Source organism: Macrobrachium nipponense, chromosome 28, assembly GCF_015104395.2.
Source record: "Macrobrachium nipponense isolate FS-2020 chromosome 28, ASM1510439v2, whole genome shotgun sequence".
Classification (NCBI taxonomy): Eukaryota; Metazoa; Arthropoda; class Malacostraca; order Decapoda; family Palaemonidae; genus Macrobrachium; species Macrobrachium nipponense.
Window position 1 is genome coordinate 12910614 of NC_087217.1, and position 25650 is coordinate 12936263.

The following is a 25650-nucleotide window of genomic DNA, read 5'->3' on the forward strand; positions in this document are numbered from 1 at the left end:
TCTTCGGGCACACGAAGTCCGGTCGCGGCAGCACGGCAAAACCCAGGTGGCGGCATCACACTCCCCCGAGGTACGGCGACTGGCCCCTGCACCGATGTAGTGGGTGTCAGAGACCGCGTGCGGGGGTACACCAGGTGAGGAGGTGAAGCGTAGCCGGGTGTTTTGTAAGGGTCGTGGTGGTGGTCGTGACCGTAGCATGGGTGACCGCCACGGAGCCAGCGAGATGGGTAGAGCAGCCCCTGGACACTCGGCACGCCCTGCAGCCCAACGATGCCCACACCTGTCCGAGGTCATCCTTCGCGGCAACCGCACCTGAGGAGGGCAAAAGTCGGGTGATTAGGGGGATCCTCTACCCGTTCGCGCGAAGACGAACGGATAGAGGACCCAGAGTACAACTCGACGTCAGGGTATCTAGCGCCCTCCTCCACACTCGACAAGTCAGGAGAGGAGAAGGACCTAGAAACCCCCCCCGAAGGGGGGGGAAGGCGCGATACGCGAAGTTGAGCGTGCGGCAGGAAAGAAGACGAAGTGTCCGTCACCAAAGGAGTCGCGAGAGCTTTCCGACGACTCCTTTGTCAGGCCTTCGCTTCTTCCTGCCCTCATACAAAGTCCACTGCGCCTCCGACCAATTATTGCAACATCACATGGCTCGGCTCGGGTGCATTCGCGCCCCCGACACCACCGAGCACACAAAATATGAGGGTCTATCTCCGGGAAAGAGCGGAACTTCCCGCATTTACGCCCTTCGGTACCCGGGCATAGTCTCCGTGGGTGGGGTAGCGAGCGAGGAGATTCCATCATTAATCAAAACACTTCAAATATTATGAAAAGAGAGAAATGATTGTACTTACAATGAATTCTTTCATACACAAACACAACCATATACTCAAGAAAGCAAACGACGAGAAGCGGGCAGAGAGCGTCGAACACACACGCCACTCGCTGTGAGGCCGAAAGCAAAAGTGATGTTTGTTTACCTCCCAGTCGCGTCGCGCGCGCGCCTGTCGGACAAGCAGTTAACTACCGAACCCCTTGTTCGAAAGCTTACGACCTATCCGCTGCCGCTAGTACCTTCCTATTGTAAAGGACCGAAGGTTTGTTATGCCGTGTCGGAACAAATAATACGTACAGCTCACATTATCATGAAATAGGGTAAAAATAAGAACTGGACTCTACTCATTTTAAGATAAAAAACATGCTCCCAATGCCACCTATTCACAAAACAAGTACTTTAAGACATATTTCGACTTAAAAACACTTTATATAATGAAAAATAACCTTGTCCCATATAAATAAAGTTTCCAGAGATTTATTTACAATAACTAGATACAAGAAAATTGCTCTGAATTGAGTTATATACAGCAAATAAACTTGCTTCTATCCTCACCTGATTTTTCCAAAACATTGATTGCTTTGTTTGTATGTATTTTATATGTACAATAGTAATATGTGAGACTACATACAGTATTATTGGATATAGTGGAGTAAAGCATAACTTTTTAAGAGATCCATGGAAAAAACGCATATTCATCATGTTTGTATTTGATGAAGGTTGCACAGTGCTAAATTCGCCGATAACCAGACAACGTTGCTCTAAACCAGTTATGATACATTTGACAACTGTCATAATACCTAAATGCTGATAACCAGGGGCTGCCTGTATATATTTTCAACAGAAAAATACAAATTCTTTAGTGTAACAATCTGTGGATTGTTTTAAGAATCTATACTCAGGGTATCATGACAACAGACTTGACCTCAAACATTCTGCTTCCAATGAACCACTTCCAGTCAAATATTTGTTTAACAGACTTTTTTTTTAATAAACTGAAAACAATGTTAAAAATTCTAGAAGATCTTAGTCAGTTAACAGTCTCCTTATGACTATAGCAACTAACATAGTTCATCTTAAAACAACACTTGGTATTCTTCATAGCTCCAGAACTTTGGACTTTTTAATACATGCACTGACCAATCCTAAAACATGAGGCTTAATTAGCCGATACATTCTGAGGCAATTTTACCCCCATGGGCTGCAAGCAGCAGCTTGAGATCTCCAGCTAGAAAACATCATCTTCACAGGACCTTTTTATGAGCATGGAATACTGCACAGATGTTGCTTATCAGTTCTGCTTCTAATATTTTCTATGAAAGAGAATTATGCTTGATGATACTCATAAAGAACAATGGTATGAGAAAATAAGTACAGTACCAGATATTTTGTGATTCAATCCTTACACAATAGTTTACTGTAAAATCTTGTCATTATTCACTGGTTTTATTTGTTCCAAATATATTTTGCCATTAAAATGGAAAAGGAATGCTGAATCAAACCACACCTTTTTTCAGAGCTGATGTCTTTAGAGGCAAGACTCATATCACTAAATCAATACGTACTCTACAATTGTTATTTCCAACAGATTAAAAAAAAAAAATTCTCATTCTAATGGTCAAAGTGGGTTTATTTTTTACTAAGAATTTCCACTTATTTGCTACGTAACACTTCAAAAGACTAGGCCTATACGTACATATTTATACAAAGTACAGTATAAAAAGTAAGTAATTTTATACTTACCTTGCTTGACCTGTTATGGTTTTTCTCCTCTTGTCTTCAGTCTTCTCAACAAATGTAGATTTGGTCTTAGTCCCAATTTTGGGGGTTACATTTTCTTCATCGTTTCTACTAATGCTGGAGTTGAGTTGAGACAATGGAGATCTATTGAGTATGTCTGAAAGAAATTCATGAATTGTTAACATACACTTTAGTAATTTTCACTTGCACAGGTAACAATTAAACACCATAATAAGGTTATGAATTTCATAAATTTATTACGTATTCATGATAATTCAGTTGAAAATTTTTGTTGTTGAAAAATTAACCAGATTTCCGAGACAAATTTCAATGCTTTTGCTGTGAAAACATTAGCGGCAATGTATATTGAGCGTTTTCCTTTTTTTTTTTTTTTTTTTTTTTTAAATATAGGTATGCTAACTTTCCTCTTTTAATGATTTTCTGGCCATTGCAAATTTGGCCCCATTAATTTCTTAAGGTGCACAAACAGACAAGTGGTCCAGGGAGCGGAAGCAATTGTGTCATACTATGGCGGTACATAATCCAGCAGTCAAACGTCTTCAAAAATCCCAAATGTAAATAACAGAGATATTATATGAGCATTACAATTATGCTAATTACATGAATAGCTGATAACATTCTGTATGAATAATTGGTAAACTTCTCAGATACCTATGTACTGTGTACATATTTAAGTCACCATTTTCTGCAATAAAGTTGAGTATGATAATTCATCTAAAATTGGTACAACAGTCAAGACGTCATGTCATAATACAGGATTGAAATAAAAGTTCTAATTTCATAACATATTCAAAACACCATTATATTATACAAAACTTAATTTATTGTGATGATTACTCCTACAATCTTGAGTAATATCAATATACGTTACATATACATGCGCAAATTTGTTCAAATGAGTGCTTGGAAGGACATGGCAGCCATTCGAGTGATGAAATGTTAGCGATTCAAAACAATGCCAGATTGGATTTAAAAACGGGTTTGAACACATATTCTACGAAGACTTCACATGCTTTTTTTTTTAGTTCATATGGCGGTTTAATGTATCTCATTTTGTTGATGAAACTTCAACCATTTGAATGGTATATTTAAAGATTTAATTGTATTCTTGCTGTTTCACCAATTAAATATCAAGTGAAAAAAAAAAAGAGGTCTTTTTCAAGTGTACTGGTCGTGGTTCAGTCATTTACCCTATCAAGTGAAAAAGTGGTAAACAGAGAGAGGTCTATTTCAAGTGACTGGTCGCAATTCAGTTGTTCCTGCTGGGTGAAAAAGTGGTCTTTTTCGAGCGAACTGGTCGCAATTCAGTCGTTTACCCTATTGTGAAAAGAGTGGTCTTTCTGCGAGTGAACTGGGTAAATCTGAATAACTATTCCACGGCGACCTAGACTGTGGCAGTTGCGGTTTTTCTATGCAGTTTTACCTCCTGAACAAGAATTTAAAGTAATATTTATTCAGTAACTAAACTATTATTTACCTTTGAACTTTATAGGGTCAACAACCGCTTGGACTGGCCAACGCGCTGACTACCAGGGATAGGCCACCCTCCGAAAAAGTACTTTTAACATGTCCTGACACCGGAGATGGTCATCAGTCATGAGTTGTTGGTGGTGATCACAGGAGCTCAAGACCTCTACTCTCCTTTCGAAGTAAGTATTTTCCCCAAACTGCTTTCGAAGTTTTTACTTACAACTCCAAAATTTCGAAGATTGACGCCATCTCGATGTTTGCGGAGTCGCTTGTGTCAACAAACTTCCCATCTCCTATGTTAAATTCGCACACCACTAGTACCCATAGACGCTGGGGCACTTTCATCACAATAATCGTAAACCCGACCTCTTACCAGCACTTATTCGTACTTATTCAAGGGGACTACGGCATTCTTTGCAGCGTTTCGCGGCATTTTGCACTCTTCAATTGTTTATCAGTGTTGTCAATTGGTATGTGTTTACCCTCCAAACTGGGTATGAGACTTACACAAAACCGGGGAAATAAGGGAAATTAGCGTATCTATTTGTAGTATGTATACATATTACAGCAAGTTTATCATTACTACATTACTATGACAACTAGAATTCATGGAAAAAGTTTGTAAATGCATCGGCGTATGTGTGACGCTCCACTAGATTGGCAACGATGAGTCATTTTTCCTCGCCTCTTCTGCTCGTAAGTATACATCCGAAATATTTGTAAATTTTTGGGGGTTAATTTGGTTGTAAAAAAGGGATAATAGACATAAATTAAATAAACATTTTGAAGTATAGTTAAACTAAATAATGAGTAAAGTAAACAATTAAGGGAATAAAGCTTTGCACCCATAATCAGTGTTGTCGCCTGCTGCTCATAACTGTGTTTGCAGAGTGAGTACTTAGGAACCAGGAACAGCAACATGATTCAAGTGCAATGAGGAGTGAATTAAGACCAAAATGTGCATAATAACAATCGAATAAGCACTGTGGAGTTTCAGTTATGATGGCAATAAGGATAAAACCACCTTACAAGGCAAAAATGAATTCAGTTCAAACCATGACCCCGGGAATAACAAGTTTCATACTTTCGGTAATATAAGCAACAAAATGTTGTTTTATTGTGCTGATTACAACTGCAATCTTGAGTAAGATCAATAAACATAACATATACTACGCTAACATTGTTCAAATGAGTGCTGGGAAGGCTGGGAAAGATGGTGTATTGTCCGTGGTTAGACCGGCCAGCCTCACGATTGCAAAACATATTTCACGAAGAGCGTCACATGCTTATTTTAGTTCATATGGGGCTTTCATATATCACATTATGTTGACGAAACTTCAATCTTTTGAATGGTATGCTTAAAGTTGTAATTGTATTCTTGCTTCACCAATTAAATATCGAGTGAATTAAGGCCTGGCCAGCATGATGACGATGGATCATCCGTGATTGTTTACCCTATACACATTACAGCAATTTTATCATTACTGCATTACCAGGACAACTAGAATTCATGGAAACTGTTTGTAAATGCATCGGTGTATGTGTGAAGCTCCACTACATTGGCAACGATGAGTTTTTGCCGTTGTCTGCTCGTACTCCAGAAATATCTGTAATTTTCGGGGTTAATTTGGTTGTAAAAAAGGGATAATAGACATGAATTAAATAAACATTTTGAAGTAAAGTTAAACCATATAAGGAGTAAAGTAAACAATTAAGGGAATAAAGCTTTGCACCTCAGAAACATGTAGTCGTCTGCTGCTCGTAACTGTGTTTGCAGAGTGAGTGCTTAGGAACCAGGAACAGCAACGTGGTTCAAGTGCAATGTTGAGTGAATTAAGACCAAAATGTGTATAATTACAATCAAATAAGCACTGTGGAGTTTCAGTTGTGATGGCAGTAAGGATAAAACCACCGATTACAAGGTAAAAATGAATTCAGTTCAAACCATGACCCTGGAAATAACAAGTTTCATACTTTCACTAATGTAGGCAACAAAATGTTGTTTTATTGTGCTGATTACAACTGCAATCTTGAGTAAGATCAATGAACGTTACATATATACGCTAACATTGTTCATGTGAGTGCTGGGAAGAATGGGAAAGATGGTGGATAATCCGTGAACAGACCCTGCCATCCACACAGTAGCCACCATATTGGATTTCAAAACTGCCTTGAAAACATATTTAACGAAGAGCGTCACATGCTTATTTTAGTTCGTATGGGGCTTTCATATATCACATTATGTTGACGAAACTTCAATCTTTTGAATGGTATGCTTTGAGTTGTAATTGTATATTCTTGTTTCATATTGAGTGAATAAGACCCGGCCAGCGTGATGTTGGTGGACCGTCCGTGATTGTTTATCCTACTATTTACCTTTGAACTCTAGGGTAAACAATCACGGACGATCCACCATCATCACGCTGTACGGGTCTTATTCACTCGATATTTAATTGGTGAAACAAGAATACAATTACAACTCTAAGCATACCATTCAAAAGATTGAAGTTTCGTCAACATAATGTGATATATGAAAGCCCCATATGAACTAAAATAAGCATGTGACGCTCTTCGTAAAATATGTTTTCAAGGCAGTTTTGAAATCCAATAAGGCGGCTACCGTGTGGGTGGACGGGTCTAGTCACGGACGGACACCATCTTTCCCAGCCTTCCCAGCACTCATTTGAACAATGTTAGCGTATATATGTAACGTTTATTGATCTTACTCAAGATTGCAGTTGTAATCAGCACAATAAAACAACATTTTCTTGCCTATATTAGTGAAAGTATGAAACTTGTTATTCCCGGAGTCATGGTTTGAACTGAATTAATTTTTAACCTGTAATCGGTGGTTGTATCCTTACTGCCATCACAACTGAAACTCCAGTGCTTATTTGATTGTTATTATACACATTTTGGTCTTAATTCACTCCACTTTGCACTTTAAACAAGTTGCTGTTCCTGGTTCCTAAGTGCGCGCGCCACAAACACAGTTACAAACAGCAGACAACGACACTGCAGTTTTATTCCCAAAATTTTTTACTTTACTCATTATTTAGTTCAACTTTACCTTGTTATTTCAAAATGTTTAGTTAATTCATGTCTATTACCCCTTTTTCCCAATCAAATTACCCTGAAAAATTACAGATATTTCTAAAGTAGATACAATCCAATGTTTCTAACCTTGTTGTAAACATCTGGCTGCCAAAAACCATAGAGGAACAGACGACGGATAAGTGGATTATATTTTTTTTTTTTTTTTTTTTTTTGCTAGCACTTTTCATTGATTCAAGTCTATATTAGTATTTGATTTAATAACTGTATGCCAGAAATAAATGTAACCTTTAATGTTTGCATGCTAAGAATGGCAAAATCATCGTTGCCACATTAGTGGAGCTTCGCACATACATCAATGAATTATTATAAACTGTTTCCATGAATTCTAGTTGTCATAGTAATGCAATAATGATAAAGTTGCTTTAATATTTATGTATATATACTTTCAATACATAGGCTAATTTCTCCAATTTCCACTTTTTGTCTAAGTCTTATACCCAGTTTGGAGGGTGAACACATACCAATTGGCAACAGAAAGAAAGAGAGAGAGAGAGAGAGAGAAAGGAAGGCGAAGGAAGGAAGAAGGACAGGGGTGGCGGTGGAGGGGGGGGGTGGGGGGGGAGGGTAGGTGGAGCTTTTTACGTGTGTTCGTATCCATTTCTGGATAATGGAGTTTTTGTCTCTTGGTACAAGGACAAGTGTCGTTAATCATTACGATTAGTGATTCACGATACCCGTATAAATTACAGCACCGGGTGTAATGCACTATAGCAAAATCTCATTCTGATACGAGTGTTCGTTACAGAAATATTGCCAATAAATGTGCTTGCACTGTCTCTGAAACCCATAGTAGGTATGCTGCTCAGTTGTCAATAAAGTTTTTTGTAATCAAGTATTTTTTACAAGCTAGCTATTGTATAAATATGTTATTGTTATAATACAATTAAGTTTGTTCATACTTGCCTGGCAGATATATATATAGCTGTATTTTCTGAAGTCCGACAGGAATTTCAAAACGCGCGGCACACGCAGTGGGCGGCAGGTGGTAGTACCCATTCCCGCCGCTGGGAGGCGGATATCAGGAACCATTCCCATTTTCTATTCATATTTTATTAATGCCACTGTCTCCTGAGGGGAGGAGGGTGGGCACTTTAATTATATATATCTGCCAGGTAAGTATGAACAAACTTAATTGTATTAGTATAACAATAACATTTTGTTCATGCAACTTACCTGACAGATATATAAATAGCTGAATCCCACCTTCGGATGGTGGGAAGAGACAGAATAGGATTTGTAGGAAACTTAAATTAAGTATATAATATATATATTGGTTCCTCACCTGTAGGCAAAGTAGACTCTGTGATTACTGTCACTTAAGCCTGCTTTTGCTTAATCAGAGTTGCCAGCCAGGTGGAGACCTGTAGTGCTGGTGCACTCTGGATGATCTGTCAACTGGGACGTGACCTCAACGTGACAAGACCATCAAGCCATACATATGAGGGCAACGAAGCAACTGACCACCATCTGACCAACTATCCAAAACCCCTTTGAACACTAAACTAAGGGATGGGAGATCTTCACACAAGACTCACCACAACCTAAAAAAACACAATAAAAACTAACCTAAACCTAACTAAGGGATAGGAAAAGAGCTACCTCCAGCCCCCAAGACTGTGTCTGCAGACACGTATGGCCCAAGAGTAACAACAGTCCTCGTATATCGTTCTCACTCTCGCAAGTAGTGTGAGGCGAATACAGAATTGCTCCTCCAAAAGGTGGCGTCAAGGATGTCCTTGATCGACATGTTCTTTTGGAAGGCAAGCGAGGTTGAGACCGCTCTGACCTCGTGAGCTTTCACTCGCAAGAGGCTCAAATCAGTCTTCTGGAAAGATGAATGAGCCTCTTTTATAATGTCTCTCAGAAAGAAAGCCAAAGCATTCTTGGACAATGGTAAATAGGGTCTCTTTACAGAGCACCACAGATTATCTTGCGAACGTAAAACTTGAGAGCCCTGACAGGGCACAGGACTCTCTCAGGTTCTTGGCCTACAAGGCTTGTCATACCCTTAATTTCGAAGCTCTTGGGCCAAGGGTTAGACGGGTTCTCATTTTTCGCTAAGAAAGTGGGACTCAAAGAGCAGACAGCGTTGTCGCCTTTGAAGCCCACTTGTTTACTGATGGCTTGAATTTCGCTAACTCTCTTCGCCGTCGCCAGAGCAGTTAGGAAAAGAGCTTTCTTTGTCAAGTTCCTAAGACGCAGTATGGAGAGGCTCGAAAGGACTCGACATCAAAAGTCTTAGAACTAAGTCTAAGTTCCAGGAAGGAGGTCTCGCCTGAGGTATCTTAGTAGTCTCAAACGATCTCAAGAGATCGTGAAGATCTCTGTTGTCAGTAAGTTCCAGGCCTCTGTGCCGAAAGACCGCTGACAGCATACTTTTATATCCCTTGATGGTAGGGACTGCCAACTTCTGCACATTCCTTAAGAAAAGCAGGAACTCGGCTATTTGGCTCACAGAGGTAGTGGAAGAGGAAATTCCCTCCTTTCTACACCATGCCTGAAGGAAGCCCACTTCGACTGGTAAACAGCTCTCGATGAAGCCCTCCTTGCGTTGGCAATCGCTTTTGCAGCTGATTTAGAAAAACCTCTCGCTCTGGCCAACTTTTCGATAGTCTGAACGCAGTCAGACCCAGAGCGGAGAGGTTTTGGTGATATCTTTCGAAGTGGGGCTGTTTGAGTAGATCTCTCCTCCAGGGCAACATCCTTGGGAAATCTACAAGGGAGGACATTACCTCCATGAACCATTCTCTTGCGGGCCACATAGGGGCGATCAGGGTCAACCTCGTCCCCTCCGACGCCGCGAACTTCCTCATGACTTCCCCCATGATCTTGAATGGCGGGAAGGCATATAGGTCTAAGTTCGTCCAATCCCCGAGCATGGGGCGTCTATAGCGATCGCTCCTGGATCTAACACAGGGGAGCAATAAAGAGGCAACCTCTTTGTCCTCGACGTCGCAAATAGGTCGACCAGAGGACGTCCCCACAGCTTCCATAGCTCCCGACAAACGTCTTGATGCAGAGTCCATTCTGTAGGCAGTATTTGGTCCTGCCGGCTGAGAAGGTCCGCTCTGATGTTCTGGACATCCTGCGATGAATCTCGTCAGGATCTTGATATCGCCTTGCACTTGCCCACAGCAGCAATCTCCTTCGCTAGGTGAAATAAAGGTCGGGAGTGTGTTCCTCCCTGATTCTTTAGGTACGCAAGGGCTGTGGTGTTGTCCGAGTTGACTTGAACAACTTTGTCTGCAACCTTTTCCTCGAAGAACTGTAGCGCCAGGAAAACCGCCGCTAGTTCCTTCACATTGATGTGCCAGGACACCTGTTCCCCCCTCCAGGTGCCTGACACTTCTTCCCCTCCCAGTGTTGCTCCCCAACCCGACACGGAGGCGTCGGAAAACAACACTAGGTCGGGGCTCAGAAGCTTAGAGATAAACCCTCCTTGAAACTTCCGAGGATCGAGCCACCATCTTAGATGGCTTTTCACTGATTCAGTGATCTTCAAGGTCGCATCCAGATCCTCTTTGACTCTCCATTCTTCTGCCAGGAAAAACTGGAGAGGCCTGAGGTGTAGTCTCCCCAGGGAAACAAACTTTTCCCTCGCCGAGCAAGTTCCCTTCCCCAGGAAGGCCGAAACTTTCTCTAAGCCTTGCAGCTGTCGTTCCTGGACGGAAACGCCCGAAAAAGCCACTGAATCCATCTGAATCCCCAGATACACGATGGACTGTGTTGGGTCAGTATGACTTTTCGAGGTTGACCATTAGTCCCAGGGGACCTCGCCAAGGCTACGTGAACTGAAGGTCCTTCAGACACCTCTCTTCTGACGACGCTCTGACTAGTCAATCGTCGAGATAAAGAGATACTCTTATCCCTGCAGAATGTAACCATCTCGCTACATTTTCATGATCATGGTAAAATACCATCGGAGCCGTGCTTAATCCGAAGCAAAGGGCTCTGAATTGCCAGACTTTGTCTTTCAAAATGAACCTCAGATACTTCCTTGAAATAAAGAGGGTGGATTGGAACGTGAAAGTATGTCCTGCAGGTCTAAGGACACCATCAGTCGCCCGGTCTCAAGGCTCCTAGAACAGACTGAGGCGTTTCATTTTTAACTTTATCTTTTCTATGAAAAGATTCAGAACCTGCTCACGTCTAGGACTGGACGCCCAACCCGACGACGCTTCGGTACCAGAAAAAAGTCTGTTGTAAAATCCTGGTGACCCCAGGTCTAAGACCTGCTCCACCACTCTTTTCTCGATCATTTGATCTAAAAGATCGAAAGAATTTGTCGTTTCTCCCCTTGATATGAAGGAGAAAGATCTCTGGGAGTTGTGGATAGAGGAGGAGGATCTAAAAATGGGATCTTGTACCCCTGCTCCACGATTTTGAGGGACCAAGGGTCCGTATCCCTCTCTCTCCATACTCCCGCAAAGAACTTCAGTCTGGCTCCGACTGGTGTCTGAAGGACTTGATTTTCACTTGCTTGCTTTCGGCTTGAAAGAAGCTCTTCCTCTTGAAAGCCCTCTCCCTCGAGGAGCAGCTCTCGAGGGAGGAGCCCCACAAAAGGTTCAACCCCTTCTTTGGAGGACGTCCAAAAGAAGATGTCGTAGGAACTGTGGGACATCTCGAAGACTGGGCCAAGAGGTCCTGAGTAGCCTTCTCCTGTAAGCTACCTGCCAGGTCCTTCACCAAAGTCTGGGGGAAGAGATGGTTCGAAAGAGGCGCAAAGAGGAGCTCCACTTTCTGAGCCGTAGTAACTGATCTTGCAGTAAAATTGCAGAACAGCGCTCTCTTCTTAAGAAAAGCAGTACCAAAGTGAGACACTAACTCTTCCGAACCATCCCTGACGGCCTTGTCCATGCAAGTTAACACACTGGGACAGCTCCCCCAAACTTAACGATTGTCCGGACTCCTAGATTGAAGATCTAGGACTCCCAAGCACCAGTCTAAGAAGTTGAAGACTTCGAGAGTCCTTAAAAGTCCTTTCATGTGATGGTCTATCTCCGTAGGCGTCCAAGAAATCTTAGCTGTCGACAAAAGGGACCTCCTCTGGGTGTCGACCAAACTAGCAAAATCCCCTTGGGATGACGAAGGGATCTTCACACCTACTTCACCTTTGGTCTCATACCAAATGCCTCCTTTTCCACTGTCTTGAGGGAGGAAGGGCGAAAGTCGACTTGCCCTGATCCTTCCTTCGCTCCATCCAGTCTTGCAATTTTTTCTTAAAAAGCCCTCTTGGTGGACAGAGAAGTCTTCATTTCCACCAACTCCGGGATCTTACAAGACTTCGATGAAGAAAATTGAGAGGGTGGAGACCTGGGAGCTGCAGGCTGGAACTTGTCTCCAAAAGACGAGCGTAACAGCCGCACCAGCACTTTATAATCCGAAACGGACGAAACTGAAGGCTGCTCCTCCTCAACTGAGTCTGCCGGACTACTAAGCTCTCCTTCTTCCCTAAGAGGAATCGGAGACTGCTTCCTCCGGAGAGGGCGTGCGCCCAATGGGACTAACTTTCCAACAAAGATCTCCGTTTGGGTGCAGAAGTTTCTTCAACGCGACCGACCTTCTGTCGATCCTTAGTGCATGAAGGAAGCAGAGCGTCTTGACCGCGCTGAGCGTCATGAGAGGCGACTTGTTTGCTCTGACTCGCTCTAAAGAAGCGTCTTTATGCTTGCCGCTAAAGCGTCCAGACTTAGCTTTCAAAAGCGTCCTTCTGTGCGCTCTCGAAAGCCTTTTCTTGCGAAAAAGTCCACAAAAGCGTCCGGGAGCGTCTCATCTTTCTGAAGCGCCCTCCCAGGCGTTTTCCTGCGAGCGTCCACAAAAGCTCGTAGGAGGCGTCCTGATTCTTCCTGAAGTGGTCCTCCCGCTCCGCCGAGGCGTCCTCAAGCGTCCTGACGAGGGTGGTCTGCAGTACCTCGGAGGGAAGGGCAAAAGGTCCTACCCACGTGACTTCCTACTAGAAGAACGAGATCGGAGGAGCACCGACGGGGACGCAGGAGGAGAAAGAGACGAACGATGAGAAGGAGAAGGGGGCTGCTTCGTCCTTTTGACAGGCAGCCTGACGTCCTTCCTACGTTTAGGCTCGACTATGGGCGTGTCTTCTGAGCCATCAAAAGCCGACAACTGGTCCTGAAGGACACAAGGATGTTCTTCGTAGGTGAAGAAAACCCAAGGAGGCGAAGGGCTGAACCTGCGAGAAGCCGAGGGTGAGGGGACGCCTCCTTCCTTCTACAGGTACAGCTACCTGCTTCTCAGGGGTACGCGCCTGTGCGTGCAACCAGAGACCTCAGGGATACGCGCCTGTGCGTGCACCCAAGGGAGGGCCTCGTCGGAAAGAGATTTTACCTCTCTTCTGAGGTGGAAAAGCGTCATAGGCTTCCTCCGAAGAAATCGGCGTGCCGGAAGTGAAGCTCCTCAGGCATGAAACGTCCTTTTCAGCGGACGAGTCGTCTCTCCGAGCGCTCCACCCCTTGCGCGGGAGGGACGCTTCGGAGGACGAAAAGCCAGTCCTTAAGGATGCGCGCCCGTAAAAACGCACGCTCCTTGACAGCCTGGGACTTTGCAACAGGTCCTGCCGAAGGGACGCCAGATCGGTGGGGAGCCCCCGTAACCCTCTTGCGGCTTTTGACATATCCACTCCCTGAGTCCTGGGAGTCCGATAAAGGTCTAGGCCTAGAGGCATTATGGGGCCGATCTGACGCCCCCTCCACAACACTAGGGCACGATCACACACTTTCACCGAGCCGGTTTCCAAGGCTAACACTTTAGATTCTAGAGTACGTAAAGACTCTAAAATCAGAGAAAGGGCATTACCTTCTCCAGACACAGGATCAGGGCCCGAAGGCAACTTCACAGGTTTAGGTGAAACAAATTCTAAAGGTGTTAATACAGGTGAAATATTACTTCCCTTACCTTTAGAAGAACCGCTCTTGGAGGAAGACCTCCTGATCCTATCGCGTTCCAATTTACGCCGATAAGAATCATACACCTTCCATCCATCATCGGTCAAACCCCTCGCATTCTTGCACCGATCATCCAATAAACACACATGCCCCCTACACCCCATACATACTGTGTGGGGATCTACCGATGATTTTGGTAGCCTCACTTTACAATCACTCTTCACACACACTCTGAAACTCACTGAACTTGATCCAGACATCACGTTTATAGAAAAGCCAATCCAAAATAAAAAAACAGTCCACTATCGCGTATGCCAATCCAACAATCCAGAATCAATAACCAAAAGTCAATCCAGATACTTAAGAACGAGTCAATCCAAAAATCCTGGGCGGAGGTCTATAAACAGGTGTTTACTGACCGACGACAGAAAAAATATGAATAGAAAATGGGAATGGTTCCTGATATCCGCCTCCCAGCGGCGGGAATGGGTACTACCACCTGGCCGCCCACTGCGTGTGCCGCGAGTTTTGAAATTCTGTCGGACTTCAGAAAATACAGCTATATATATATATCTGTCAGGTAAGTTGCATGAACAAATTGTATTTTTCTCAATCAAAACATATACCCCTCAATGCTAACTTTCCTCTTTTAATGACTTTCTGGTCATTGCAAATTTGGCCCCATTAATTTCTTATGGTGCGAAAACAGACAGAGGCCCAGGCACCGAAAGCGATTGCATCACACTACAGCGGTAATCCGGCAGTAAAACATCTTCATATATCCAAAAAGTAAATAATAGATATATATGCGCATTACGATTATAACAATTACATGAATAGCTGATAACAATCTGCATGAATAACTGGTAAACTGTTCTGCAAGAAAGTTGAGTACGTATAGCAATTCATCTACAATAGGTACGAAAGTCAAGATGTCGTGACGTCATAATACAGGACTTAAAAGAACGTTCTAATTCCGAAAAATAATTACTTAAATTTGAGTCAGAATAGAGTTACTTTTTCAATAACGAATATTTTCAAATTAATCATCATAAATATGTAAAATATGTTATTGTCATGATACAATAAAGTTTGTTCATACTTACCTGGCAGATATATATATAGCTGTATTCCCCGACGTCCGACAGAATTTCAAAACTCCCGGCACACGCAGTGGGCGGCCAGGTGGTTAGTACCCATTCCCGCCGCTGGGAGGCGGAATATCAGGAACCTTCCCATTTTCTATTCAGATTTTTCATACCATTGTCCCTGAGGGGGGTGGCGTGGTACTAATTATATATATATTCTGCCAGGTACAGTATGAACAAACTATGATCATACAAAACGATTTTGTCAATGAAACTTACCTGTCAGATATATATATAGGCTGAATCCACCATGGAGTGGGAAGGGACAGAATAGAAGGATTTTAGGAAACAAATTACATTGGCAGATGAGTGAATCTTGGTTCCTTACCTGATTAGCATAGGCTGACTTCGTGATTACTGTCACCCAAGTCTGCTTCTGCTTTACTAGAGTTCTCCAGCAAGGTAGTGACCGATATAGCTGGTGAGTTCTAGATGATCTGTCAACGGGAGCGTGACCACAATGTGACTAGGACCATATTGACCATACTGTGAGGGCAACGAAGCTAAAACCACCACCTGACCTAACCTATCGAAGTTAGTCCCATAACTTCTAGGCTAAAGAAAGGGAGGAAAGCGCCTCAAGCGACCAACCCTTCAACCATAAACCAACACCAAAATTAAAAGCACTATCCCTTTTCTATAGGATAGGATTCGTGCTGCTCCCTGCCCCCAACAACATTTCTCTGCGGATATGTATGGTCCTAGCGACTCGCAGTTCTCATGTGCCGTCTTCACATCCCGCAGGTAATGTGAAGCGAACACAGAGTTGCTTCGCCAAAAAGTAGCACTAATGATATCGCTGAGTGCCATATTCTTTTGAAATGCCATTGAAGTTGCAACAGCTCTCACTTCATGGCTTTTATTTTCAAAGTTTCAGATCACCATCCGGGCAGGACGCATGGGCCTCCCTGATGGTGCTTCGTAAAAAGAATGCCAGTGCATTCTTCGACATAGGAAAGTCAGGTCTCTTAACAGAGCACCATAGATTTTCAGAAGGACCCCGACAGTCTTTGGTCTTATGCAAATAAAACATTTGAGAGCCTGACAGGGCACAGGACTCTCTCTGGCTCTTGTCCGATGAACTCTGCTAACCCCTTGATTCAAAGGTTTTTGGCCAGAGGTTAGATGGGTTCTCATTCTTAGCTAAGAAAATTAGGATTCAGGGAGCACACTGCACTGTGTCCTCTGAAACCCAAATATTTACTCATTGCTTGAATTTCACTAACCCTTTTTGCCGTGGCAAGAGCAGTTAGGAAAAATCGCCTTCCTAGTAGTGTCTTTCGCACGAGGCAGCATGCAGAGGTTCAAAGGGAGCCGACATCAAGAACCTTAGAAACTATGTCAAGGTTCCATGATGGGACCTTCGGTTGCGGTACTTAGTTGTCTTTAAACGATCTCAAAGATCGTGAAAGTCTTTATCATTTGTCAGGTCTAACCCTCTGTGACGGAAGACAGCTGACAGCATACTCTTGTATCCTTTTTATTGTGGGCACTGCAAGTCTGTCCACATTTTCTCAAATGCAGGAGAAACTCAACGATTTGGTTCACAGAGGGTCGTGGAGGAGGAAATACCTTTCTTCCTACACCATCTCCTTGAAGACAGCCCCACTTCGAACTGATAAACTGCTCGAGAGAAGCTCTTCTCGCATTGGCAATAGCCTCTGCCACTGGTCTTGAAAAACCTCTCGCTCTGCCAACTTCTTGATAGTCTGAACGCAGTCAGACTCAGAGCGAGAGGTTTCTGTGGTACCTCTGAAGTGGAGCTGTTTGAGATCTACTCTCTCTGGGCAGCGGTTCTTGGGAAGTCTACCAGAAGAGACATGACCTCCGTGAACCAATCGCTTAAGGGCCAAAAGGGGGCGATCAGTCATTCTCGCTCCTGGCGACGCCGCAAACTTCCTTGTTACCTCTCCTAAGAGTTTTGAACGGGGGAAAGGCGTAAACGTCCATCCCCGTCCAGTCCCATAGGATGGCATCTATCGCTATTGCTTCCGGTGTCGAGAACTGGAGAGCAATAAATCGGAAGCCTCTTCGTTTTCGAGGTTGCGAAGAGGTCGACTAGCTGTCGTCCCCACAAACTTCCATAGCTCTTGGCAAACCTCTAGATGTAGGGTCATTCTGTGGGAAGCATCTGATGTTGACGGCTTAAAAGATCCGTTCGGACATTTTGTATTCCTGAAATGAACCTTGTTAGGATCACTATGCTTCAAACTTTCGCCCATAGAAGGATGTCTCTCGCTACCATGAACAGTGATCGAGGAGTGTGTCCCCCCTGCTTTTTGATGTAAGCGAGAGCCGTAGTGTTGTCCGAGTTGATCTGCGGACAACTCGGCCCACCAATCGTTCTTCGAAGAATTGAAGAGCCACGAATGGCCTCCACTCTTTTCAAGTTTATGTGCCAGGACCTCTGTTCCCCTCTCCAGAGGCCTGACACTTCCTCCTTGCCTAGTGTTGCTCCCCTGCCCACCATGGAGGCGTCTGAGAAACAACACTAGGTCGGGGCTCAAAAGGTTGAGGGACAGTCCTTCCGAAAGTTTGATCGGATCTTGCCACCACTTCAGTTGATCCTTGACCGCTTGTGAGATTACCAAAGTCGAGTCTAGATTGCTTTTGGTTTGTCCTTCCAGTTTTTCTGCCATAAAAACAAAACTGGAGTGGCCTGAGGTGCAACCTCCCCAGGGAAACAAACTTCTCCAGTGAAGAAATGGTTCCCAGCAGACTCATCCATTCCTTTCGCCGAGCACGTTTCTTTCCCTAAGAAGGCTGACACTTTCTGTAAGCATTTCTGCTGACGTTCCTTTGATGGCAAAAGCTTGAAAAGCCGCTGAATTCCATCTGAATCCCCAGATACACGATGGACTGCGTGGGGATCAGATGGGACTTCTCGTAATTTGACTATTAGGCCAGGGCCTTCATCAGCTGCAATGTCGTCTGAAGTTCCTCCAGGCACCTTGACTCCGAAGACGACTTGATTAGCCAGTCGTCCAGGTAAAGCTAGAACTCCTTATCTTCGATAGGTGAAGCCATTTCGCTACATTTCGCATGAGGAAAGTAAAAAACCATCGGTGCCGTACTCAGACCAAAGCAAAGAGCCCTGAACTGGAAGACCTGTCCTTTAAGACGAACCTCAGGAACTTCCTTGATTGAGGATGGATCCGGGACGTGGAAATAAGCGTCTTGTAGGTCCAAAATGACACCATCCAATCCCCTGGTCTCAAGGCCCCTAACACAGACTGAGATGTTTCCATCCTGAATTTTTCTTTCCTCACAAAAAGGTTCAGTCTGCTGACGTCTAGGACAGGTCTCCATACCCCAGACTGCTTCGGAACAGGAATAAACCTGTTGTAGAAGCCTGGGGAATCCAGCATCAGGACTTCTTACGGCTTTCTTTTCCAACATTTGGTCTAGAAGGTCGAGCAAAATCTGTTGCTTCTCTGACTGGTATGCGGGCGACAGGTCTATCGGCTTCATGCTCAAAGGAGGCGCAGAGAGGAAAGGGATTTTGTATCCTCTCTCGATCACATCTAGGGACCAGGTGTCTGACCCTATCATCCTCCATGCCTGAGCAAATAAGGTGAGTCTCGCACCTACAGGTGCCTGAAGGGCAGAAATGTCAATTTTTTCCTCTCTTGATAGAAGAGGTCTTGCCTCTAAAGGACCCCCTTCCTCTCGAAGAACCTCTAGAGGAAGGTGCTCCACGAAAGGGCTTAAATTTCTTCTTGGGCTGGAGCGGTTGAAGTAGAAGCCTGGGAGTAGGCGTCTGGAAGACTGAGTCAAGAGGTCCCTCGTTGCTTTCTCTTGCAAGTTTACCGACAGATCCTTAATCATGGACTGCGGAAATAGATGTGTAGAGAAGGGAGCGAACAATAATTCCGCCTTCTGCGCGGGAGAAACCGCTTTCGCCGCAAAACTGCAATAGAGAGCTCTCTTTTTTAGTAGCCCGGTAGCAAAATGAGATGCTAATTCATCAGAGCCATCCCTTACTGCTCTATCCATGCAAGCTAGCACACTTGAAAGCTCTTCCAAAGAAATAGAGTCTTGACTCCTAGATTGTAAATCCAAGGCCCCCAAGCACCAATCTAAGAAGTTAAACACTTCCAGCGTCTTAAATATCCCCTTGAGATGATGATCTGTTTCCGACATCGTCCAGGAAACCTTTGCTGATGACAAATAAGACCTCCTCAGAGCGTCCACTAAATTCGCGAAATCGCCTTGAGAAGAAGACGGTGCTTTCAATCCTGCCTCTTCTCCCGTTTCGAACCAGATACCCGCTCTCCCTCTCAGTCTAGATGGGGGAAGAGCAAAAGAAGTCTTCCCTTTAGCCTTCCTTGAATCCATCCAATCCTGAATTCTCTTAAACGCTCTCTTCGCAGAGAGCGAAGTGGCCATTTTAACGAAGCCAGGAGCCTTCCTGGCCTTCGATGAGGCTAATTGTGAAGGGGGAGAGCAAGGAACGGGCGCTTGAAAATTGTCTGGAAACAAGTTCTTAAGTAGATTCGTCAAAGTCTTATAGTCTGAAGCCGCTGACGCAGTTGGCTCGTCATCATCCGTAGGGCACAGATCACTAGAAGAATCCTTCTCTCGGTCATCAGTGTCCTTCAAAGATCGCGATGACGATAATCCTTGAGGCCCCGTTCGCAAGAGGGTGCCTCTAGATGAAGAAGAGTTCGAAGTAACCAATACTCTGTTTCCTTATCTTCGACACTTTAACATGTGAAATATCTTTGACGCATTCAGACTCAAACATTTCTTCCAAGACGTCCTGCTGAGCGTCCTGGCAAGCGTCCCGATATGTAAAACGCCGCGCGCGTCCTGAGAAGCGTCCCGATGTATAAGATGCCCGAGAGTTCTGAGTACCCGAATGTATAGATTGCGGCCGTTCTGAGAAGCGTCCTGCCTGAGCGTCCTGATGTGTACGACGCCGTGCGTCCTGAACAGCGTCAGCTCGAGCGTCCCGATGTATAAGACGCCGCGCGTCCTGAGAAGCGTCTGCTCGAGCGTCCTGGCAAGTGCTTCGCTGCTTAAGACGCCGAGCGTCAAAAGAAGCGTTTCTTCCCGAACGCCTGAAGCTGATTATCATCATGCAAACCGTGAACTTCCGTCATGATCTTGAGCGTTCTCGGCCTTTTGACAAAGACACCGGCCGCTGTTGCGTAACTCACGTCTCTGTCATTTTCTCTCTCCTAGACGCCCTTTTCATGAGGAACGTAATTCACGTTCTCTGATGAGTCGGCTACTAGGAGGAGACTCAAAGGCCGAAAAAAAAAACGCGGAGAAAGGAGCCAGGACTGCCTAGTCCTCTTAACAGGCAGCCACCGATCCTTCCTCCGATGACTAGGTTCTGCCTCCTTCTTCTCAAAATAGGAAGCTAACTGCTTTTGCATTTCCAAAAGCATTTCCCTTGATGGAGAAAATTCTCGATCAGGAGAAGGACTCATCCTGTGCGAGGAAGATGGGCGAGGGGATGCCCTTTCCTTCAACTCAGGAACATACTTAGAGCGACTTTGGACCGCTCGCAACGAGTCCTCCCCTGATTGAAGTCTTGTTCCTTTTCGCTGTGGCGGAAAAGCTTCAAAATATTCAGGTGACGAATCTAAGCACTGATCAGAAGGACGTGAAGCGTCCTCTTCTCTGAAACCTCTCTTAAGAGGGCGACAAGGACGACGGCCGCCTGTGCGGCACCTTGCGCCCCTGCCGCTCTCCCCATGAGAGGTCCTCCGAGAGTCCCAACCTCGACGAGGAGAGGAAGCCTCGGAAGAAGAGAAGCACTCTTTAAGTATCCGTGCCCGTGCACGAACGCTGGCAGCCTGAGATTCGTCCTCAGTTTCTGCCGAAGGGACGTCAGACCGGTTATTAGATCCCGTAACCCTCATTCGGCTTTCGGCTTGCCCTCTCCCTAAGGCCTGGGAGTCCGGCAGGGGCCTAGGCCTAGAGGTATTATGGGACCTATCTGACGCCCCCTCCACAACACTAGATGCACTAATACTATCATTGCACTTATCCACATTTGATTGTAGAGCAATCACTTTCGATTCCAAGGCGCGAATCGACTCCATAATCGCTGATAATACGTTTCCTTCTGCAGGACATTCCTGATTGTTCGGTGGCAATACAACATTAGGTTGAATTACATACGGAGGATTTAATGGAGATACAATTCTACCCTGACTTCTATTCACAGAAGCACTTCTAGAGGAAGACCTCCTGATTCTATCACAATCAAGCTTTCTCACATAAGAATCATATGCCTTCCATTCAATTTCAGTCAATTGCTCACACTCGATGCATCTATCATTCAAACATACATACTGACTTTCGACATTTCGAGCACACCGAATGAGGGTCTACCGAAGCTTTCGGCAACCTCACCTTACATTCCTGTACCTTACACACCCTGAAGCTAGCAGAGCTAGATCCAGACATCGTAATCAAAGAAAAGTCAAAGCCAAAATCCAAATCAAATCCACTATCACGTATGCCAAGCCAACAAGCCAAATCAAAACCAAAGTCAATCAGAATACTCAAGTTAGCACAAGAAGTTTCAAAATCCTAGGCGGAGGTCTGTAAACAGTTGTTTACCGACCAGCGAAAGAGAAAAATCTGAATAGAAAATGGGAATGGTTCCTGATATACGCCTTCCAGCGGCAGGAATGGGTACTAACCACCTGGCCGCCCACTGCGTGTTGCCGGGAGGGGGTGTTTTTGAAATTTCTGTCGGACGTCGGGGAATACAGCTATATATATATCCGACAGGTAAGTTTCATGAACAAAATTTATGTTTGACTATCTATTTAAAAAATCATCTAAGTGCACGCTTCGTCGTCGTCTTCTACCAAAAATGTTATTGTTATAATACAATTAAGTTTGTTCATACTTACAACGCAGTGGGCAGCCAGTGGTAGTACCCATTCCCGCCTCTGGGAGGCGGATATCAGGAACCATTCCCATTTTCTATTCATATTTTATTAATGCCACTGTCTCCTGAGGGGAGGAGGGTGGGCACTTTAATTATATATATCTGCCAGGTAAGTATGAACAAACTTGATAGTATTATAACAATAACATTTTGTTCATGCAACTTACCTGACAGATATATATATAGCTGAATCCCACCTTTGGATGGTGGGAAGAGACAGAATAGGATTTGTAGGAAACTTAAATTAAGTAGATAATATATATCTTGGTCCTCACCTGTTAGCAAAGTAGACTCTGTGATTACTGTCACTTAAGCCTGCTTTTGCTTAATCAGAGTTGCCAGCCAGGTGGAGACCTGTAGTGCTGGTGCGCTCTGGATGATCTGTCAACTGGGACGTGACCTCAACGTGACAAGAACATCGAGCCATACATATGAGGGCAACGAAGCAACTGACCACCACCTGACCAACTATCCAAAGACCCTGTGAACACTAAACTAAGGGATGGGAGATCTTCACACAAGACTCACCACAACCTAAAAACACAATAATAAAAACTAACCTAAACCTAACTAAGGGATAGGGAAAGAGCTACCTCCAGCCCCCAAGACTGTGTCTGCAGACACGTATGGCCCAAGAGAACAACAGTCTCGTATATCGTTCTCACATCTCTCAAGTAGTGTGCGAATACAGAATTGCTCCTCCAAAAGGTGGCATCAATGGATGTCCTTGATCGACATGTTCTTTTGGAAGGCAAGCGAGGTTGCGACCGCTCTGACCTCGTGAGCTTTCACTCGCAAGAGGCTCAAATCAGTCTTCTGGAAAGATGAATGAGCCTCTTTTATAATGTCTCTCAGAAAGAAAGCCAAAGCATTCTTGGACAATGGTAAATCGGGTCTCTTCACAGAGCACCACAGATTATCTGAGGGACCTCGTACTTCCTTCGTCTTGCAAAAAAAAACAAAAAAAAAAAAAAAAAAAAACGTAAAACTTGAGAGCCCTGACAGGGCACAGGACTCTCTCAGGTTCTTGGCCCACAAGGCTTGTCATACCCTTAATCTCGAAGCTCTTGGGCCAAGGGTTAGACGGGTTCTCGTTTTTCGCTAAGAAAATGGGACTCAAAGAGCAGACAGCGTTGTCACCTTTGAAGCCCACCTGTTTACTAATGGCTTGAATTTCGCTAACTCTCTTAGCCGTCGCCAGAAGCAAGTTAGGAAAAGAGCTTTTCTTTAGTCAAGTTCCAGGCAAGAGACGCTGATTATGGCAGAGGCTCGAAAGGACTCGACATCAAAAGTCTTAGAACTAAGTCTAAGTTCCAGGAAGGAGGCCTCGCCTGAGGTATCTTAGTAGTCTCGAACGATCTCAAGAGATCGTGAAGATCTCTGTTGTCAGTAAGGTCTAGGCCTCTGTGCCGAAAGACTGCTGACAGCATACTTTTATATCCCTTGATGGTAGGGACTGCCAACTTCTGCACATTCCTTAAGAAAAGCAGGAAATCGGCTATTTGGCTGACAGAGGTAGTGGAAGAGGAAATTCCCTCCTTTCTACACCATGCCCTGAAGGAAGCCCACTTCGACTGGTAAACAGCTCTCGATGAAGCCCTCCTTGCGTTGGCGATCGCTTTTGCAGCTGATTTAGAAAAACCTCTCACTCTGGCCAACTTTTCGATAGTCTGAACGCAGTCAGACCCAGAGCGGAGAGGTTTTGGTGATATCTTTCGAAGTGGGGCTGTTTGAGTAGATCTCTCCTCCAGGGCAACATCCTTGGGAAGTCTACAAGGGAGGACATTACCTCCGTGAACCATTCTCTTGCGGGCCACATCGGGGCAATCAGGGTCAACCTCGTCCCCTCTGACGCCGCGAACTTCCTCATGACTTCCCCCATGATCTTGAATGGCGGGAAGGCATACAGGTCTAAGTTCGTCCAATCCCAGAGCAGTGCATCTATAGCGATCGCTCCTGGATCCAACACAGGGGAGCAATAAAGAGGCAACCTCTTTATTGCAAATAGGTCGCAAATAGGTCAACCAGAGGACGTCCCCACAGCTTCCATAGCTCCCGACAAACGTCTTGATGCAGAGTCCATTCTGTCGGCTGAGAAGGTCCGCTCTGACGTTCTGGACTCCTGCGATGAATCTAGTCAGGATCTTGACTCGCCTTGCACTTGCCCACCGATTCGGTGATCTTCAAGGTCGCATCCAGATCCTCTTTGACTCTCCATTCTTCTGCCAGGAAAAAACGGAGAGGCCTGAGGGTGTAGTCTCCCCAGGAAAAAACAAACTTTTCCAGCGAGGAAAGGAAATGGTCCCCAGCAGACTCATCCATACCCTCGCCGAGCAAGTTCCTTTCCCCAGGAAGGCCGAAACTCTCTCTAAGCCTTGCAGCTGTCGTTCCTGGGACGGAAACGCCCGAAAAGCCACTGAATCCATCTGAATCCCCAGATACACGAAGGACTGTGTTGGGGTCAGATGTGACTTTTCGAGGTTGACCAGAAGTCCCAGGGACTTCGCCAAGGCTAACGTGAACTGAAGGTCCTTCAGACACCTCTCTTCTGACGACGCTCTGACTAGCCAATCATCGAGATAAAGAGATACTCTTATCCCTGCAGAATGTAACCATCTCGCTACATTCTTCATGATCATGGTAAATACCATCGGAGCCGTGCTTAAGCCAAAACAAAGGGCTCTGAATTGCCAGACTTCGTCTTTCAAAACGAACCTCAGATACTTCCTTGAAAGAGGGTGGATTGGAACGTGAAAGTATGCGTCCTGCAGGTCTAAGGACACCATCCAGTCGCCCGGTCTCAAGGCTTCTAGAACAGACTGAGGCGTTTCCATTTTGAACTTTATCTTTTCTATGAAAAGATTCAGCCTGCTCACCTCTAGCTTCGGTACCAGGAAAAGTCTGTTGTAAAATCCTGGTGACCCCAGGTCTAAGACCTGCTCCACCGCTCTTTTCTCGATCATTTGATCTCAAATATCGATAAGAATTTGTCGTTTCTCCCCTTGATATGAAGGAGAAAGATCTCTGGGAGTTGTGGATAGAGGAGGAGGATCTAAAAAGGGGATCTTGTACCCCTGTTCCACGATTTTGAGGGACCAAGGGTCTGTATCTCTCTCTCTCCATGCTCCCGCAAAGAACTTCAGTCTGGCTCCGACTGGTGTCTGAAGGACATGATCTTCACTTGCTTGCTTTCGGCTTGAAAGAAGCTCTTCCTCTGAAAAGCCCTCTCTCGAGGAGCAGCTCTCGAGGGAGGAGCCCACGAAAGGGTTTAACCTTCTTTGGCGGTTGTCCAAAAGAAGACGTAGTAGGAACTGCGGGACGTCTCGAAGACTGGGCCAAGAGGTCCTGAGTAGCCTTCTCCTGTAAGCTACCTGCCAGGTCCTTCACCAAAGTCTGGGGGAAGAGATGGTTCGAAAGAAGCGCAAAGAGAAGCTCCGCTTCCTGAGCCGTAGTAACTGATCTTGCAGTAAAATTGCAGAACAGCGCTCTCTTCTTACGAAAAGCAGT

At 44.9% G+C, this 25650-nt stretch overlaps 1 protein-coding gene across 1 annotated transcript in view; it reads right to left on the reverse strand.

Annotated features, from left to right (window-relative positions):
* LOC135201429 (uncharacterized) overlaps positions 1 to 25650 on the reverse strand; it is a 48470-nt gene that overhangs the window by 15694 nt on the left and 7126 nt on the right. Inside the window, exon 2 of the mRNA XM_064230350.1 lies at positions 2576 to 2729. Within this exon, the coding sequence (XP_064086420.1) occupies positions 2576 to 2729 (154 nt within the window). The remainder of the gene's footprint in view (positions 1 to 2575; positions 2730 to 25650) is intronic.